The sequence below is a fragment of the Fundulus heteroclitus genome, chromosome 14 (genome assembly GCF_011125445.2).
Source record: "Fundulus heteroclitus isolate FHET01 chromosome 14, MU-UCD_Fhet_4.1, whole genome shotgun sequence".
NCBI classification, from domain to species: domain Eukaryota; kingdom Metazoa; phylum Chordata; class Actinopteri; order Cyprinodontiformes; family Fundulidae; genus Fundulus; species Fundulus heteroclitus.
Window position 1 is genome coordinate 12459512 of NC_046374.1, and position 18519 is coordinate 12478030.

Consider the following 18519-nt stretch of genomic DNA (forward strand, 5'->3'; position numbering starts at 1 on the left):
GGGAGCAGGAAAAAAAAATCGCACAAAAAGTGAAATATTTTAAAAAGTGTAAAAGTTAGCATATAGCAGTCATGTCGGAAAGGAGATGAACGTTTTGATACCAACATTATTGAAATCGGTTGAAGTATGACGCCGACGGAATACTACTACTACTACTACTACTACTACTACTACTACTACTAATAATAATAATAATAATAATAATAATAATAATGAAAAACAGGAAAACAATAATATAACATGTATAGCATTCTCACTGATAATAGTAACAACAATAAAAATATTATTGTTGCAACCGGAAAGTGCCTATTATTATCCCCCTCCCCCTTTGAAATCGAAACTACTCAGAGCCTGATCTCCAGGTTTTCATGCCGGTATATAAATGGACAAACTGCAGCGCGTTTGCCGTCATTATCTAGTTAATCTAACTTTCAGGCCACATTCGCGAAGGACCAACAGCAGGACCACGATGAGCTTTTCGGCCGCTCGTCTCTGTCTCCTCTATCTCGTCGCGTCTGCCTTGCGCTGTCCTACAGGTAGGCCCTCCATGTTGTTTTCTCCTAACCCGGGTTTTATATGCCCCACTTCGCAACTTTAAGTTTGTTGTGGCTCAAATTGAAGTTATTAATCCAAAACATTGCTTCCTTTTTTGTTTTACCGCGAGAGTTTTACGCACTCTCTTGTGGTAATCGCCAATGAAAGGCCGGAAAAAATCAGTCTGTTTTATCATCACCACTATGCTTACAAACAGTCCCCCCCCCCCCCCCCCCCCCCCCCCAGTTATTAAATTTTATTTTTAGCATCTTCAAATGAGATAAGTTCTCCTGTACCTGCATTTCTTTAATGATTGTAAAAATCCAAATGCTTTTGTAAATGCTTACTTAAAAAAAGACGTCAATGAAAGCTGCGACACACTTCCCTGTTGTGTACGTCCTCTTTTTCCACTCTTTAACAGTCTCTGCGGATGTTGCCACAAAGAAAATAGTTGCCTTCGTCAACCAAACAGTCAACCTGCCCTGCCGCACCGGGCGCAAAAGCGACCTCCTCACCGTGGAGTGGTCCAAGCAGGGGATAATCACCCTCCTGTACCGCCACGGCAGCGAGACCGTGGAGGAGAAGGACCGAGCCTTCCTCAACAGGACCAGCCTCCCTCAGCAGGGGAAGCAGGGCGACTTCTCCCAGAGCATCTCCGACCTGCGGCCTTCTGACGCGGGCTGGTACCAGTGCAAGACCATGGTGGGGAAGGAGGTGCTGGTGGAGGCAAGGCTGGAGCTCATCGTGGGTGGGTGCTGGCGAACTGCATGGTTCTTTATACCCTGGCTAATTGTTACTGCTAATTGTGGTCTGTGTGAATTCAAGATGTAAAACAATCACAGAAGTATTCATACCCATTAGAAATAATAAAAAAAAATGGGTTACTGAGAAGTAAAAGGAAAATGGGAAACAAGATACACACCAGACGAATCAGGAAGAAGTTATTTTCAGAAATCAGAATCAAGTTGATTGCCAAGTAGGTTTGCACTCACAAAGAATTTGACTTTGTGTTGATGGTGCAGACAAAAAAAGTATTTGTGTATATATATATATATACAGGGGCGGTTCTAGACTGGGGCCAACAGGGGCCCATGCCCCTGTAGAAATGGTCCTGGCCCCTGTTATGGCCCCTGTACTAAAGACATGATATTAAATACACTTCTCATAATTATTTGCAATGGCAAAGAAACCATAACTGATTAGTCACTTTGACCAATATTATTATTATTTTTTTTACCTATACAGTTTTACTCTACTTAAAAAGAATTTAAAACTTAAGATGTTTCACGTTTAGCTTTAGCCGTATTGAGCTGGGGGCAAAGTATTCAACTGCTAGATCAGGGGTCTGAAAACTGCAGTTCCAGAGCCACAAGTGGCTCACTTAATATTATTCCACAGTTAAATATTGACATTTTATTGTAGTTTTTTTATTTTTTTGTTCTGTGCCCCTGTGAAAAAACACTGGCCCCACCTTGGCCCCCCTGGTAAATTTGGTCTAGAACCGCCACTGTATATATATATATATATATATATATATATATATATATATATATATATATATATATATATATATATATATATATATATATATATATATATATATATATATATATATATATATATATATAAATAAGATAGTCTTTATTGATCTCACAATGGAGAAATTCACTCGTCACATCGGCTCATACAATAAGGTGCAGAGTAGGGAAGGTGCATTCAGTTATATACAGTGAATCTTCATATATACAATGGATCAAAAAGAATACCAAAAAATATAATATATATATATATATATATATATATATATATATATATATATATATATATATATATATATATATATATATATATATATACATATCAAGTGTCACGGGCGGCTCTTATATAGTGCGGATTCACTGTGCATGTTGTCTCAAGGCGCTGTACAAAATAAACAAATCCAATTTTATAAAGCAGTTTAAAACAAATAATTGAACCTTTAGTCATCTGTTCAGTCTGTTAACTACAAATGGCAAGAGTAACAAACCTACCAAGACGTGGCTGTCCGCCTAAGCTGACAGCATTGCAAAGGACAAGATAAATGGCGTCTCGGGTATACTGTGCTCAGTTATCATTGAACAAGCTTTTATTAATCTTACACCAATCTAATGATTATGATTTTTGAAAGCTTTTGCATGTTTCCACTGCTATTTTTTAAGCTAAGTTTATTAAACATGACATAACCCTATAAGTACAAGTGAAGTTAATGACTTAATAAATATACATAATTAACGTTATTTACAGTTTTCCACTGTTCCTATAAATCCTTTTCAACTGTTTAGTATTTGGACATTGTTGTAGATCTACGTTCTCACAGTTCCAGAGTTTAACTCCTGTCACTGAAATGCAACGTCTCCTTGTTTGTTCTGGTTTTTACAGGTTTTAAATCAAACTGTTCCCCTTAATTTATTATTCCCTTTTCCATTTGTTGTGGCAGGATGTTCTAATTGGCTTTAAACACAATAGGTGCTATTTGTAGAATAACAATATTAGGGATTTTTTAGTTAATTGTATGCTATAATAATCACCTTTAACCAGTTTTATTTAAAGGTATACTATGCAACCGGGGTTGATTTTTCCAGCGAGGCTCCCCCCAGAGGGCGAAAGTAAAAGTGCACTGTCGTAAAGATGCTCAGCTGTTCTGGTTTCTCCGTCAAGCCAGGCGCGGTTGTTTTGAGCTTAGCAGACAGGCGAACGCAACGAAAAGTGGAAAAAACGGCAGTACAAACAATGACTAACACAGTGAAAGTATGAACATCAAGCTTCCCGCAGTGCTATCTTGGGTTAGGGTCGCCCGCCTCGCCAGTTTTATTATTATTATTATTATTATTATTATTATTATTATTATTATTATTTTATTTATTTTTATTTTTTTTTATGTTGGCGAGACGCTACCGCCACCGCCTCGCAAGCCGCGGCCGCTGCATCGCCAAGCCGCAGCCGCCTCGCCGCGGTAGCGTCTCGCCAACATAAAAAAATAATTTAAAAAAAATAAAAATAATAATAATAATAATAATAATAATAATAATAATAAAACTCGATATGTTTGCATATTTATTTAACGTTAACACGCGGTTCTTTGTTGTTGCTTTCGCGCGTGCATATAGTGAATGGCAGGGCAAAAACACATGGAGTAATGCGAGACTTCTGTGTGTGCGGGCCGTGAGCTCTTGCAATTGCAAGTGCGGTATTTCCCCCACAGACCCCCAGGGCGGCCGAGAAAACCTTTGTTCGACCTGAAATGACTCATTTAATCATCCAAAACGGTATGGAACACATTAATTAACTGAAAAATGTTGCATAGTATGCCTTTAATAAGATCAACCACCTGGCCAGGAGTGGCAGCATATAGGCCTACTGTTAAAATCCTAATAAAAAACCAAAGCATAATCGCATTAAACCTATGCACAAATGTAATATTTACAAAAAAAAAAAACACATTTAAAAATAAAGCTATTCACTCTCAAAACAATTGCCCATATGTTAAGTTGGATTCAATGGGATCTATCATGACCTTAACGATATTCAGAGAAACCAGAGTTTTGAATTTGAGCTTTCACTGCAAACTGTTCCATGAAGTTGGAGCAGAAAAGCTACAAGATTTCTTCCTCTTTTCTCTTCTGACCTGAGAAACAGTAAAACTTTAGATGGTGGGCCCTGTTATTGAAATAAAAAAAGATGGTACATGAGGTGCCATTATTTTAAGAATAGCTTTGTAAATCAAGACATACCAATGGTCAAGTTGGCGGACATGGAGAGTTGACCATTTTACTTTGTCACGTGAGACTCAGTGATTAGTTAGTACTCCCCAGCCTGTGATAAGTGCCACGATACACACTTGCCTATCCTGCATGTGAATACATTGAGCAGAGGCATTCATTTATAATACAGTTATATTCAATAAGTTACAAGAGGCTTGTTTGTTAGATTAAAAGTACCATTTGAAAAAAAAAATCATAAATCTGTAATGGTATTAGGAAATGGACCCGATATTTCACACAACGCCGAGTGAACGTTTAAAAAGTGTATTAAAGAAGAAGGTGTAGACAAAGTGGGGAGCTTCTGGAGACGGGACTGGCAACACTGCAGGGGAGAGAGATATTCTCCCCAATATCCTTTATGTATCGGGTAAACAACAAAGGGCCTAGTGCGTAACCATCTGGCACACCCTTGTGGATAGTTTTGGAGCATATGGTGGTCTATAAACCTAGAAACATGATGATTCTTGGATAGTCCTATTTCAAGAGCAGGCACCTTGAGTTCTTTAAAAACTGGCACTGTAAGCACAAAATTAACATTTAAAATATATTTTGATATAAACTGCAGCTCCACCCTCTTTTCTTTGACAGCCAGCACAATACGCACTGTAACTATTAGTACATTACCCTTATAATACACAGACTTTGTAAGCCAGGGTTCAGCTAAAACAATAACAGTGTTTGTTCAGTTTTTCCAGACTTTAATCAACTCTAGCTTGTTTAATAAGTCTCTAACATTTGACTGTATTGGTCCAAGACCAGTTCTGTATTTAAAAACTGCTAATGCGAAACAGTGTGCTGTTTTTTTTAAATGTGCTTTAGAAATAAATTAGATTTGGATGTTTCAACATTAATAATAGTGAGTATTCAGCTCTAAAAGTAGCAAAGCCAACATTTATCCTTCTTATAGAAATGCTATTTTTGGACAGTAGGATTCAGTTTTAGAGTACAAGTACAGTACAACAACTAGGATTTGACAGCACATAGTTTTGAAATTAATATTGTGAAAGCCACACTTTACTTTCCAAATGAAGACAGCATTTACTGTAGGAAGGAAAAAAGGTCTTGTTAGAAGGTGACTCTGTTGGTTTCACGTTTCCTGAAACCATTTTTAGCTGCTAGAAGATCTCTGCTCTGGCAAGTGAAGATCATTAGTCATTCCGATCTCTCACATAGCTCGTACGGTATGGCACGCTTAGCGATATGAAATATGGGTTATATAAATAGCTTTCTTCATGGTCCCCTTATCTTGATTACATGTTATTCTTCAGGCGCTGTGTCTGAGCCAAAGCTCACATTTGTTCCCCCTGGTGCCGGCGGAGGAGTGACGCTGGAGTGTAGAGCAGAGCGCTGGATCCCAGAGCCGGAGGTAACGTTCTACGATGCCAAAGGGAAAGAGATGGAAGCCGAGGAGCCGCGAACATCTCTGGACTCGGAATATTTCACCGTTACGAGGAGATTGTCTCTGCAGACTTTCACTAATGGGTACAGCTTCTAACACCTTCTTCACCTCAACTCAGAGGGTTATGTTTCCCCGTGAGAAACAAACCTTTTGCGTTATTACCTACATAGAGATGTTTCTGTTTTTTACAATTAGAATAAAAAATAAATAGCACATTTGCATCTTTCATCTCAGCGTGACCTGCGGTGTTAACCAGCAGTTGTTGAATCAGACAAGGAAAGCAGACCTTTACATTCCAGGTATGGTAATGCATATGATATATATTCACATGCCTTGCTGGTGGTGTTTGATATTGGGAAGCCTTTTAAACATTTGCCATTGTGACTTTCAAATGCAGTTCAGTTGAAAATGCAAAAAAAAACTGTCACATCATGAGCTTCTTGAGGTCGATTCAGAAGTGTAAATAACATCCCTTCCTAGCAAAAAAAACCCTAACCTACCCGGTAATCTGAGTCAGATTGATTGTAAAGATGTAGTTTTATATTGTATCCTGCATGATAGATGAATGTAGCTCTCCATCAGAGAACAAGTGAATGAAACAATGTAAAAGCCAACAAATACACGTTCACCAGTCACAATTAGAGTGGAATCTATCTATCTATCTATCTATCTATCTATCTATCTATCTATCTATCTATCTATCTATCTATCTATCTATCTATCTATCTATCTATCTATCTATCTATCTATCTATCTATCTATCTATCTATCTATCTATCTATCTATCTATATATGAGAGAGGGATTGCAATTTTCACTCATATTTTGCTCACTGCTCTACTTACTGATTTATTTTCTTCACCTTTACTTTTTTGTAACACGAAGCACTCATTAGAAAGTTCATCCGTTTGAAATGTGAGGTATTTTTTCTCTGCCTAATTCTTGCTTAAGCCAAAAGCCTTCTTGTTTGAAGGTATTTATTTTTATCAGTGCTTTTAATATTTTTTTTCCTGTTACTATTTTAGATAAGTGCATGGAATCCTGCCTTAAAAGCAACATATGCTGTGTCCTGGGGACCATAGGTGTGCTGGTTGTATGTGCGGTCCCTACGTTCTTAGCGATGAAACATGGAGGCTGTTGTAAGTCAGCAACATTTCTTTTACTTGTACTGGAGCAGATTTAAACCTTATGCAGTAACTCCTGTTTATATATTGCAAAAGCTATCACAGTGCTTGTTTTTATGACAAGTATGGAATTCATTCTTACAATTGAATATCACGTTGCTTTGTCTATGCTCATCATACCAATTGTGCTGTCCTCACACCACGTGCCTATGTGCTGCTAGACAGCCAGCGAACAATTAAAGAAAAAAGTTCCCCACACAAGGCTTTCTTTTCTTGTGTTCTCGGAAGAACCTTTATTCACCAATCCGGTTGAATATTTCTTAATTTATCTTGTAACTGAAATATACAGAAGAGAAAAAAGTAATTGACCAATAGCTTAGCTTTAGCACAACTATGACAATGAGACATTTGTTTTTTAGTCTTTTACAAAGTACTTCCAAACCATGTTTAAGTGCTTTCAGAGCAAAGCAATACTTACAAAGACGAATGTTTCCCAAAGCAGAAGCACGAAGAACAAATCTACAATCCAACACGAGCAGTTTCATGAGCACGTTATCCCAGAGAAAAAATACGTCAAAGATTTTGTCAAAGTGAGAGCACTCACTACCTCACATAAATAACAAACACATTTAACAGAGAAGAGATGTCTCACTCGGATTAAATGTAAACCACAAACTGTTATAACGGTTTTTACCCTGGATTTCTTCAAACTAATTTTTAACTATGAACTTATTTAATATCTTATTTATGTAATTTATTCATGGTATGAATTTCTTACTGTCTTAACAAAAGACAGAACACTCCCCGCTTGATATAATCACATTATATCACAACAACCATCATAACATAGTCACACACAAAAATAACAACACTCGGATGTTGAGGAACAAATGATGATTACTCAGTTTCAGAAAGCAAAACAATAACTTCAGAAACTGGTCTTAAGAACACCTTTACAGTCCCGTTTTGTACAACCTTCACTTCCACTTTGCGGACCTTCATGTCCCTGCTGGGAAAGGTTTTTATTATTAGTCCCATAGGCCATTCATTCCTGCTGGCCTGAGGATCTTTCAGCAGGACTACATCTCCTTCTCTAACATTGGGTCTGTTTTCAGTCCATTTTGAGCGACTTTGCAAGGTGGGCAAATATTGTCCTTTCCACCTTTTCCAAAAAGTATCAGCAAGGTGCTGAACATGTTTCCACTGTTTCCCAAACAACTGTCCTGTGGAGAAGTTCCCAGATGGTGCAGAAACAGCACTCACCTTCTGTGTAATTAGCATTGCTGGGGTGAGTACTACAGGACAATCAGGGTCTGTGGAGATGGGAACCAGTGGCCTTCCATTAATAATTGCCGTCACCTCAGCCATAAAGGTGCTTAAGACTTCATGAGTGAGACGTGTTGATTCAGTTTGTGACAACATTGTGTCCAGAATGCGCCTGGCAATCCCTATGAGGCGCTCCCACGAACCTCCCATATGCGACGCATGGGGAGGGTTGAAAATCCAACTGCAACCTCTTCCTTGCAGGTACTTCCCTACACCTGAGTTTTCTTTTTCTAGGTCCAACTCTTTACAAGCCCCTGTAAAGTTTGTGCCTCTGTCCGAACGTAGCATCTTGGCTGGGCCACGAATAGCGAAGAACCTTCTCAGTGCATTTATAAAACTATCAGTAGACATAGTCTCTATCAGCTCGATGTGCACGGCTCTGGTTGACATGCACGTGAACAACACAGCCCAGCGTTTACTTTGAGAGCAACCACCTCTTGTTCGACGAGTCACAATTGTCCATGGTCCAAACACATCTAGACCGACAGAGGTAAAAGGTGGTTCAGGAATGAGTCGGTCAGCAGGCAAATCTGCCATTTTCTGAACCTGCATTTTTCCTCGCAACTTTCGACATGTAACACACTTATGAATGACCGAAGATACAAGGCGCTTCGCTCCAACAATCCAAAACCCAGCACCCCGGATAGCTCCCTCAGTCATGTGTCTCCCCTGATGAGACACTTGTTCATGAAAGTATCTTACTAGTAGTGTGGCGATGTGACTGGAGGACGGGAAAATAAGAGGGTGCTTTTCGTTCTCAGTGAGATCAGCTGAGGAGAGACGTCCCCCTACTCGCAAGAGGTTGTCTTTGTCAACTAAAGGGTTGAGCTTTCTGAGCGTGTCAAGTTTCACATTTGCCTGTTTGACTTCTTTAAGGTTTCTAATTGTCTCCTCATAGGCATCTTGCTGGACAGCCCGTATGATAACGACCGTGGCTTGTTTGAGTTCTTGGATGCTTGGAGTCTCCCTGAAACTGTTCCATCCACTTTTCTTTTGTTTAAAAGATGAGACGATATGAATGAGTCTGGCTAATACTCTGCACAATCTGGTCCAGCTGGAGAACCTCTCAAAACGCTGAGAGCCAAGATGTGACCCTAAAACTGTAGTTTTTAGTGCTTTTACTTCTGCACGTATCTCTTTGTCTTTCTCAGGTTCAATGAGCGTGAAAGAACCAATGTTGGGTTGTTCTGAATTTGTGTCATGATACAAAAATGGTGGGCCTGAGAACCAGGAAGTGTTCTGCAGTTCAGCTGCTGGGATAAACCTAGTGGCTTGGTCGGCTGGGTTCAACTCGGTTGGTACGTAATGCCATTGGTTTGGTTGTGTGGACGCTCTGATACGTGTAACCCTGTTGGCAACATACATGTAGAATCGCTTGGAAGTGTTGTGTATATATCCTAACACAATCTTACTGTCTGTGTAGAACTTCACACAGTCTACTTTGATGTCTAGCTCTTCCCTAATGAGCTCAAACATTTCCACGGCAAGCACAGCAGCACAAAGTTCTAGGCGCGGTACTGTGTGTGCGGGACGGGGTGCAAGTTTAGACTTTCCCATTATAAAGCCGACATGGTACTGTCCTTCATCGCTAGCTGTTCGCAGATAAGCTACTGCCCCTATAGCCACAGTAGAAGCATCAGAGAAAATGCAAAGCTCTTTTAGCTTAGCTGTGCTTAAAGTACCTGAGCTGTAACACCTTGGTATTTGGAGATTTTCAAGGGCTTTCAATGAGTTTTTCCATGCATCCCACATTTCATGTTTTATGGGGTTTAGCGGTTCATCCCAGTCCCTAACTTCAGATGAAAGCTCCCTCAGTAATGCTTTGCCCTGCATTATGACAGGAGCAACCAGGCCCAAGGGGTCATAGAGACTATTTACCACTGACAGTAGGCCCCTACGTGTGAATGGTTTGGTCGCAACTGATACACGGTAAGTGAAGCTATCAGCTTGTAGGTTCCAGCAGAGTCCTAAGGTTCTCTGAATTGGGAGGGGATCTACTCCTAGATCTAAATGTTTCAAGTCCTTTGCACGATCCTCGGAAGGGAAGGCTTCCATGACTTGACTGCAGTTTGACGCTATCTTATGAAGGCGTAGGTTTGATTCCGCCAACATGTTTTGAGTTCTCTTAAGCAGATCGATTGCATCTTGAGATGTGGCAACCGATGTGAGACCATCATCGACATAAAACTGACGCTCAACAAACTGACGCGCATCAGAGCCATGTTCTCGTTCACCCTCTTGTGCTGCTCGTCTCATGCAGTAAATCGCAACAGCAGGGGACGGGCTATTTCCAAATACGTGAACTTTCATTCGGAACTCGACTATGTTTTTTGTAATGTCGTTGTCCTCAAACCACAAATAGCGCAAATAATCTCTGTGGTCTTCTCGAACAACAAAGCAGTAAAACATTTGCTCCACATCGGCTGTCAGGGCTATTGGCTCTTTACGAAACCGTAGCAGAACTCCTAACAAAGAGTTGTTCAAATCGGGTCCACTGAGAAGCACTTGGTTAAGGGACACCCTGTCACACTCTGCACTCGAGTCAAACACTACCCGGATTTGTTCTGGCTTCTGAGGATGGTATACGCCAAATGTGGGCAGATACCAGAGTTCCTTATCTATTGTGACAGGTGGAGCTAGTTCAGCTTGGCCGTTGTCCAACATTTTCTGCATAAACTGGACATAGTGAGCCTTCATCTCTGTTTTTTTTATCAATGTCTTTTTCAGCGAGGAGAGACGTTTTAGAGCTTGTTCTCTATTATTTGGGAGTTTCTTCCTCTCAGAACGAAAGGGTAAAGGTGCAACCCAACTGTTCTCTTCGTTTTGGTAGACTTCCTTGTCCATCACCATTAGGAAATCTTTGTCTTCGATCGACATAGCTCGTGTATCATCACGCTCAGATCTAATAAACACAGTGTGTCCTAAATCATCTGTGTCACAGAAAGCATCTAACACAACCCCATAATTCTCTTTAACATGAATTATGTTCGGGCAAGGCTGAAAGTAGGATGCACGACCATTATCTAAGGTGTGTGTTTTGTAAACATTTACCTCTGGCTGACCGTGCGTTTTTCCCGAACACACCTCCCCCACAATTACCCAACCTAAATCTAGTCTTTGGGCATAAGGAGCATTATTGGGCCCGTTGATTTGCTCACGTACCTTATGGACCCTGAGAATGTCCCTACCTAGGAGTAAAAGGATGGGAGCCTGATGGTCAACAGGTTGGATCTTATCTGCAACTGGGCGAAGATGTGGGTGATGCTGCGCGATTTCAGGAGAAGGTATCTCAGTTCTGTCATCTGGAACAGAGTCACATTCTATTAATAGTGGTAGCTGTATGTTAACCTTTCCATCCACAGATTCAAGGGAGAAGTTTACAGCTCTCCTTCCGGAAACCTGTACATTTCCTGCGCAAGTCTTTAACATATAAGGCTCAGGTCTGGCCCTGATATCAAAAAGGTTAAAAAACTCTGATTTAGCTAGTGACCTGTTGGACTGTTCATCTATCACAGCGTACATTTTAATGGCCTTCTCTTTCTGCCCAGCAGGGTATGCTTTAACTAAACATATCTTCGAACACGAACGCGAAAAATCACTTTGGCCACATATTTCTGTGCACTTTGAAACAACTGAAAGAGAGCCTGAAAGTAAACTTTCATTTTGCTCTTCATGTACAAAATTTTCCCGTTCAGCACTCTCTGGAGCGGGAGGAGAACTTGGGTGCATTGCAGATAAGTGTTTCGAGCTGTCGCACTCTGTGCACCTAACTGTTGCTTTGCAGTCTTTTGCAATATGTCTGACTGACCCACAGCACCTGTAGCAGATGTGGTGCTCTTTCAGATATGCCTGCCTTTCCTCAATAGGTTTTTCTCTGAAAAGTTTACACTTTTTAAGTGGGTGTGGTTTTTTGTGGATCGGACACTGTCGATCCGGTTCCTCCAATGGTTTTAGACTACTTTGATTAGGCTCTGCTGTGATATCAGTTTTATGAGCTGACACAGTAGTTTTGCGGCTATATGGTCTCAGTTTTTCTGCATGAGATGGAACGTGGCTGTTTGGACTAGACATAAAGCTGGGATCGTTTCTCATTTTCGCCTGATGCTGAACAAACTGAGTAAAAACTGAGAAAGGGGGAAACGACACTCTATGGGTCTCTTTGTACTGCGTTCCTACAGATGTCCATTTTTCTTGTAAGTTAAAGGGTAGTTTCTCAACTATTTGTCTGACTCCTCGAGCTGTGTCCAGGTATGCTAGTCCTGGTAAAGCGCCATCTTGCTTAGCACACTGTAGCTCCATTAAGATGTCGCTAAGCTCTTGTAGTTTAACATTGTCTTTATTTGTTAGTTTTGGGAAGTCCTCTACCTTTTTTAAGAGTGCGTCCTCAATAACCTCAGGTGAGCCGTAGCACTCTTCAAGGCGCTGCCAGACCATCAAAGAACCTGCAGCTGGATTAAGGATGTGTACAGCGCGAATGCGTTTAGCCTGTTCGGATGATTTTGGACCCAAATACTTCGCTAACAAGTCTAATTCCTCCCTGGGCGACAGATTTAGCTCTTTGGTCGCATCCATAAACGAGGTTTTCCATGCCCAATAGTTTTCGGGTTTGTCGTCGAAATGCATGAGCCCTGTGCTTACTAGCTCTTTGCGGATGAGGTAGTTTGCAAAATCCTGAGCATTGTTTGTGCCACATGTATTTACTAATGGCTCCTGCTTAACTAGCCTGTTTCCTGATGGTGGGTTGGTTTGAGTGTTGGTTGTAACAGGATTGGTTACCTGTGCAATGTCTTGCATACATATTGCAGCGACATTTCTATCAGGAGGGGGTACTGCCTTGTGCTGGTTATCTGGAAAGAATAAGTCACATTGTTGTTTAACATACTCACTGGTACGCTGCACATTGCTAAAGGGTTCAGCATCCACACAAAGTTCTTTGTGAAGCTCCCCGCTTTCATTCTCTGTTTCTTCATAAGCCGTGGCCTCTGCTTCGGCTGCCGCTATTGCTTTTTCGCACTGAAGGATATGCAGATGTGCATCCAATTCGGCTTTTTGTTTCATCATGCTGGCTTCCTTTTTGGCATAAACCAGTTGAGCTCTCGCTGCTTGAGCTTTGGCGTAGGCCCTTGCTGCAGAGGAACCCGTTGAAGATGAGGATGTCCGTTGAGACCTTCTCGTGGGTGCTCCGGAGACCTGCGACATGGTGTCCAATGGTTGAGACGGTTGCTGCGTCGTAGCTTCTTGAGTGGCATCTTCTGGCTGTTGATCATCACCGGTAGCTTCCTGTTGCTGTTCAGCAGCGTAGTCTTTCAGATGATTTCTTCCTGACCGAAGACTCATGTTGATGGATGTTGCTCTGTATGCTTTAGCTCGCTGAGTAGTCGTCTTTTTACTGTGCTGTCCTCACACCACGTGCCTATGTGCTGCTAGACAGCCAGCGAACAATTAAAGAAAAAAGTTCCCCACACAAGGCTTTCTTTTCTTGTGTTCTCGGAAGAACCTTTATTCACCAATCCGGTTGAATATTTCTTAATTTATCTTGTAACTGAAATATACAGAAGAGAAAAAAGTAATTGACCAATAGCTTAGCTTTAGCACAACTATGACAATGAGACATTTGTTTTTTAGTCTTTTACAAAGTACTTCCAAACCATGTTTAAGTGCTTTCAGAGCAAAGCAATACTTACAAAGACGAATGTTTCCCAAAGCAGAAGCACGAAGAACAAATCTACAATCCAACACGAGCAGTTTCATGAGCACGTTATCCCAGAGAAAAAATACGTCAAAGATTTTGTCAAAGTGAGAGCACTCACTACCTCACATAAATAACAAACACATTTAACAGAGAAGAGATGTCTCACTCGGATTAAATGTAAACCACAAACTGTTATAACGGTTTTTACCCTGGATTTCTTCAAACTAATTTTTAACTATGAACTTATTTAATATCTTATTTATGTAATTTATTCATGGTATGAATTTCTTACTGTCTTAACAAAAGACAGAACACCAATAAAATAAAATCACAGATAAACTAGATTTTTTTTTGGCATCCTGGAATATATAAGACGATAAAAATAACTTTTTATTGGAGCTACATTAACTCATACATTTAACCTTTAATTTCAGCAGATTTTATAGCACGACAGGAAATGCTACAATAATTAGCAGAAACCCCAAATTTATCCTATAAAAGAAATGTAACTGAAGGGTTTATGTAATTCATATCTGATGTTTTTGTTTATGAGATTGCCTTGAATATTCTCTAAGTAATATGTGACTTTCTGATTCCCTGATATATAATTGCTATGAGAGGCAGAGGGATTAACACAAGAGAACATGCCGCTAAGAGAAATTAGCTAAACACTTAAACTTGCCTATCAGTGACATCATTAAACAGCTAAACAATTGAATCTGTAACAAGCAAGCCTAGATGAAGACCAGGTTTACCTAATTAATTTTTTTTTTTTAATTAACCTTTTTAATTAACCTAAGAGAAAGTTACCGATTTCCCGTTTTTTTCCCCCTCTATTCACAGCTTGCAGGGAGAAATCCCCCTCAACCAGAACAGCTGGCCAGTCCCTATACAACACGCAGGGATCAGGTGGTACATGTCAGGGACATGTACAAGAAGAAAACAAGAACCTGAAGTTACGCATATCTGAAAAGGATAAGATGATCTCCAAACTAAAGGCAGAAATAGAAAAACTGAAAACCCAACGCAGTTCTGCTCCCCAGCAGGACCAACCTGCAACAGATCCCAGATCCTCACTTACTGGCTCTCAAAAAGTTAACCAACCGCTTGATCACGGTAAAACTCCACCAGCAGCCACATCGACCAGCCACAATCCGAAATCTGACAACACATCCAAGACGAACGTCTCCAAACCGACTGCTTCAGGACCACATCTGTCCAACGTTAGTTTGCGTAAGGAGAGACCCAAAAGCACTTCTGCTCTTACGAACAACGCTGCGGCCTCCTCCAGTTCTTCTTCAGCTTCCACTTCGAAGGAGAGCAATATTTCCCGCTCTTCCAGTTTTTCTGGTAGTCGTCCCGGTCCGGTCAAGTCGCCGCGCAGGTATAGCATGTCTAATAACCGTTTCAGTGTACTGGCAGAACAATCTGAAGAGTCAGAGCATCTGATTAACTGAGATCAGCCAGAATCGTTAGAAAGGGATACTCCGATAAACAGCTTTATGTGGAATTACTCCATGTTTGCATTAAAAGAATGCTTGGTACCGATTTGGCATTAAAACATAAGGCGACTGGGTACATACTAAGGTCAGAATGTAAAACTAGGACAGACCATTTAAATGCTTAAAGTTTTATGTTTTTTGAAGTGGTGTACTTGGGAGAGTTTTTATGAGGAACTTGTTATTTTTATTTTATTTGGGGCTCTTTAAAAATGACATAAATCTGCTCTGTGCTGGGTCACAATGGGGCAAGCTTGGTTAGACAGTATAATTTAATTTCCTTTTTTTAAATTAATTTCTTTATATTGCTTTCTATATTTTCAAGATCTCAGACGGAACCAGGATTTAAAAGAAAATGTGAAATGCAGCGTCTTTTTAAGCTGGGTTTAGAACAAGCGAGAGCCTTTATGCAGCCTAAAGCCAGAGCCATGTCCTCCTCAGGGTTTTCCTTTCTCCTGCTCATGGTCTGACACGCTTCCTAGTTCTTGGCACCTCTTCTGCCTTTAAAGAGGGATTTGTCAACCTATAACAGGTTTTGGTGCACACACATTTTGGAAGTAAATTATATTTATTTAGAATCAAGAAATGTGATGATAAATGGGTACGGTTGCAGAAATGGTGTTTTCCGCAACAACTTTGAAATAATGTGCTACACCTCATGAGCTAATCGGTTTTTGTGGGATCATTTTTAAAATTAAATGTATATTTATGTAGTTCGTTTTTATACTGCTGGTCCTGAGATTTTCTGAGTGTGGGAGAGTTTGACTGTAATGTCTTTGTGGACGCTATTTTTGTTTCAGTATTATAGTTTATGACACTTTACAAATCTTTATTTTCTTAGATTTTTATTTTTAAAGTTTTATGGAAAACGTTTACTAAAATGAAATGATACAGTACGTTAGAAATATTAGTGGTTCTGATAAGCAGGATTGGACTATTATAAGGTCATACAGATATCTAAGTTGTTATTCTTTTTCTTTTTTTTTTTTAGCCAGTGACACAGCGGTTTGCTTTCATACTTTATATTAGGGCTGTTTTGAGACAGTTCTGGTTTATTCCAGGCAGTTTACAGCAGTAAATAACTAGTTCAATCACTAGTTTTCCATATTTAATCAACTTTAGTATTAAATGATGTGACAATGTTGCAAAATGGAATTTGCCAACAATTTTCTACATATCTGACACTTATTGTTAACAAAAAATGGAAGAATATTATTCTCCAATCAAGTAAGCCACATTTTCTATGAATGTAATGGAAATACTTTTTACTGATAGCTATGATTCCCTGTTTTTACAATGTATGTATTTTTCATTCCCTCTTTTATGAAAAATAGTAAATGTATTGAAGTATTTTACATGCAATTGAGTCCTGTCACTTTTAGTCTGAGTACAGCTTTATACACTAATGCCAAAAGTGACAGCAAAATAAGAAAATGAGTGATCACATTACATTACATTTGTGATGATTTAAATAAAACTGGAAATAGTCAGCAATGAATACATTAATTTATACGTATTTAAATATTTAAAAAAGATCATTCACTAATTTATTACATGTGAAAATGTACAATTCAGTACTAAACTAATAATAATGATAAAGCACTTATTTAATTATTTCATGGCCATGTGCTACAGCCAAGTTTACGGCAGCCTTAACAGTCAGTGGGCGGGGCTAGAAGTCAGGGACAAGCTGATTGGTTTGCGGTTAAACACCTGCGCAGAATAACCAATCAAATGTTTGCGTGCAACACTTTCAATAAGCCATTTATTTTTTAGTTATATATATAATTCAACTATTGTGAGATTAATATGTATTCAAAGAGTTGTTTTTATTTATGTCATATATTTTAGTTTTTTTTGAACGATCACACATGTCAGTATTGAACAATTTCTTTGTTTTTTGGATTATGGATGTTTCGGCTGGTGATAATACATTTGATTTTTTTCTGTCTTTCATTGAAATATTATAAGGAAATATAACATTTCTTTTACATACATCTCTCTGCGAAAACGGCTTCAAACGGTGCATTTCAAGCTCCCCCTGATAAACAACTGCTGATATTGGATAATTTTGCTTGTGCCTTGGTGCTTTTTGGAAAACGTAGAACTGTTATGGCTTTAAAGAAAATTAGATACGTTTTTATGTTTTTTGTATTGTAAATGGTACTTTTATATAATACGTTATAATCTTACATTTCCTTCTTGTTTGGGACAGAACTCTCTTTGGTTGTCTGTAAATGCCAAATGTGCTCTTAATGTTTATGTCTCTATTTTTGTGGAACCATATAATCAATGTGAACAGACGCAGTTTTTGGTGAGCCCATTACATTCAAGGTGAAATAAAGCTAAAAAATAATTTGGTCTAAATGAGCGTCAGTCTTGGTGTATTCTTAATTTAAGCAAGATGTAAATGTAGCCAAAAGGATTTTAAAAAGTTGCTTCCACATAAAATACCACTACGACTGAAGGTGAGTAAAGATTTGATCAGCTCAGCTCAACATTTTGTAGGCATTGTTTATTGTGAACAAACAGGCAGAAACGGTTAAGAACTATCTATGCAACTACAACTTTTTCAGATTTATAATTAGGCCAAAAAAAAAAAATCTTACATTGTACTTTTGATATTAAAAAGAAGGACGTGGCACTTATGTGACACCTGTAAAGTCACTTAACAGTCTCATTTCTTTATGCAAAAATGTTTTATTTTAACTCAAAAATAATCCAAAAAGTCCAAGTGCAGACAACAACATGCATGCAGGTTTAACAGTCATGGTTACCTAGTAGCAGAACAGCAGGTGCCACTCCCAACTCAACTCACCATGAATGAACTGGCTGGCTTTTTAAAGGGGCCACACCCAACTAGTTAAAACCACTAGGGGGTGTATAAACATTGGGTCTTTTAAATCCAGTGTAAAATTCCTCCATTAAAATGCATCAATATTTATGTAGCAATAAGCTCATTAATTAAGTAGACAAAATCCTAAATCAAACACAAGCATGATCAATAATTCTCCAGCAATTCTAAAACAATTAAATGCCCCCCCCCCCCACGCGTTCTAACAATTATTTTTTAATGCCTTTTTTTAACCATTAATTATTTTTATTTAAAAGTAGTTCCTTAAGCAGGGATTGAGATTTTGTGAGTG

At 39.2% G+C, this 18519-nt stretch overlaps 1 protein-coding gene across 1 annotated transcript; it reads right to left on the reverse strand.

The window, feature by feature from the left end:
- Positions 1-7035: 7035 nt before the first annotated feature.
- Positions 7036-12985, reverse strand: LOC118565663. The gene is made up of 2 exons (XM_036146300.1): positions 7335-12985; positions 7036-7192 (listed from the first exon to the last, which is right to left on the reverse strand). Exon 1 carries the CDS (start codon positions 12974-12976, stop codon positions 7754-7756), a length of 5223 nt encoding a protein of 1740 aa, XP_036002193.1. The 5' UTR covers positions 12977-12985; the 3' UTR covers positions 7036-7192; positions 7335-7753.
- Between the last annotated feature and the right edge of the window lie 5534 nt (positions 12986-18519).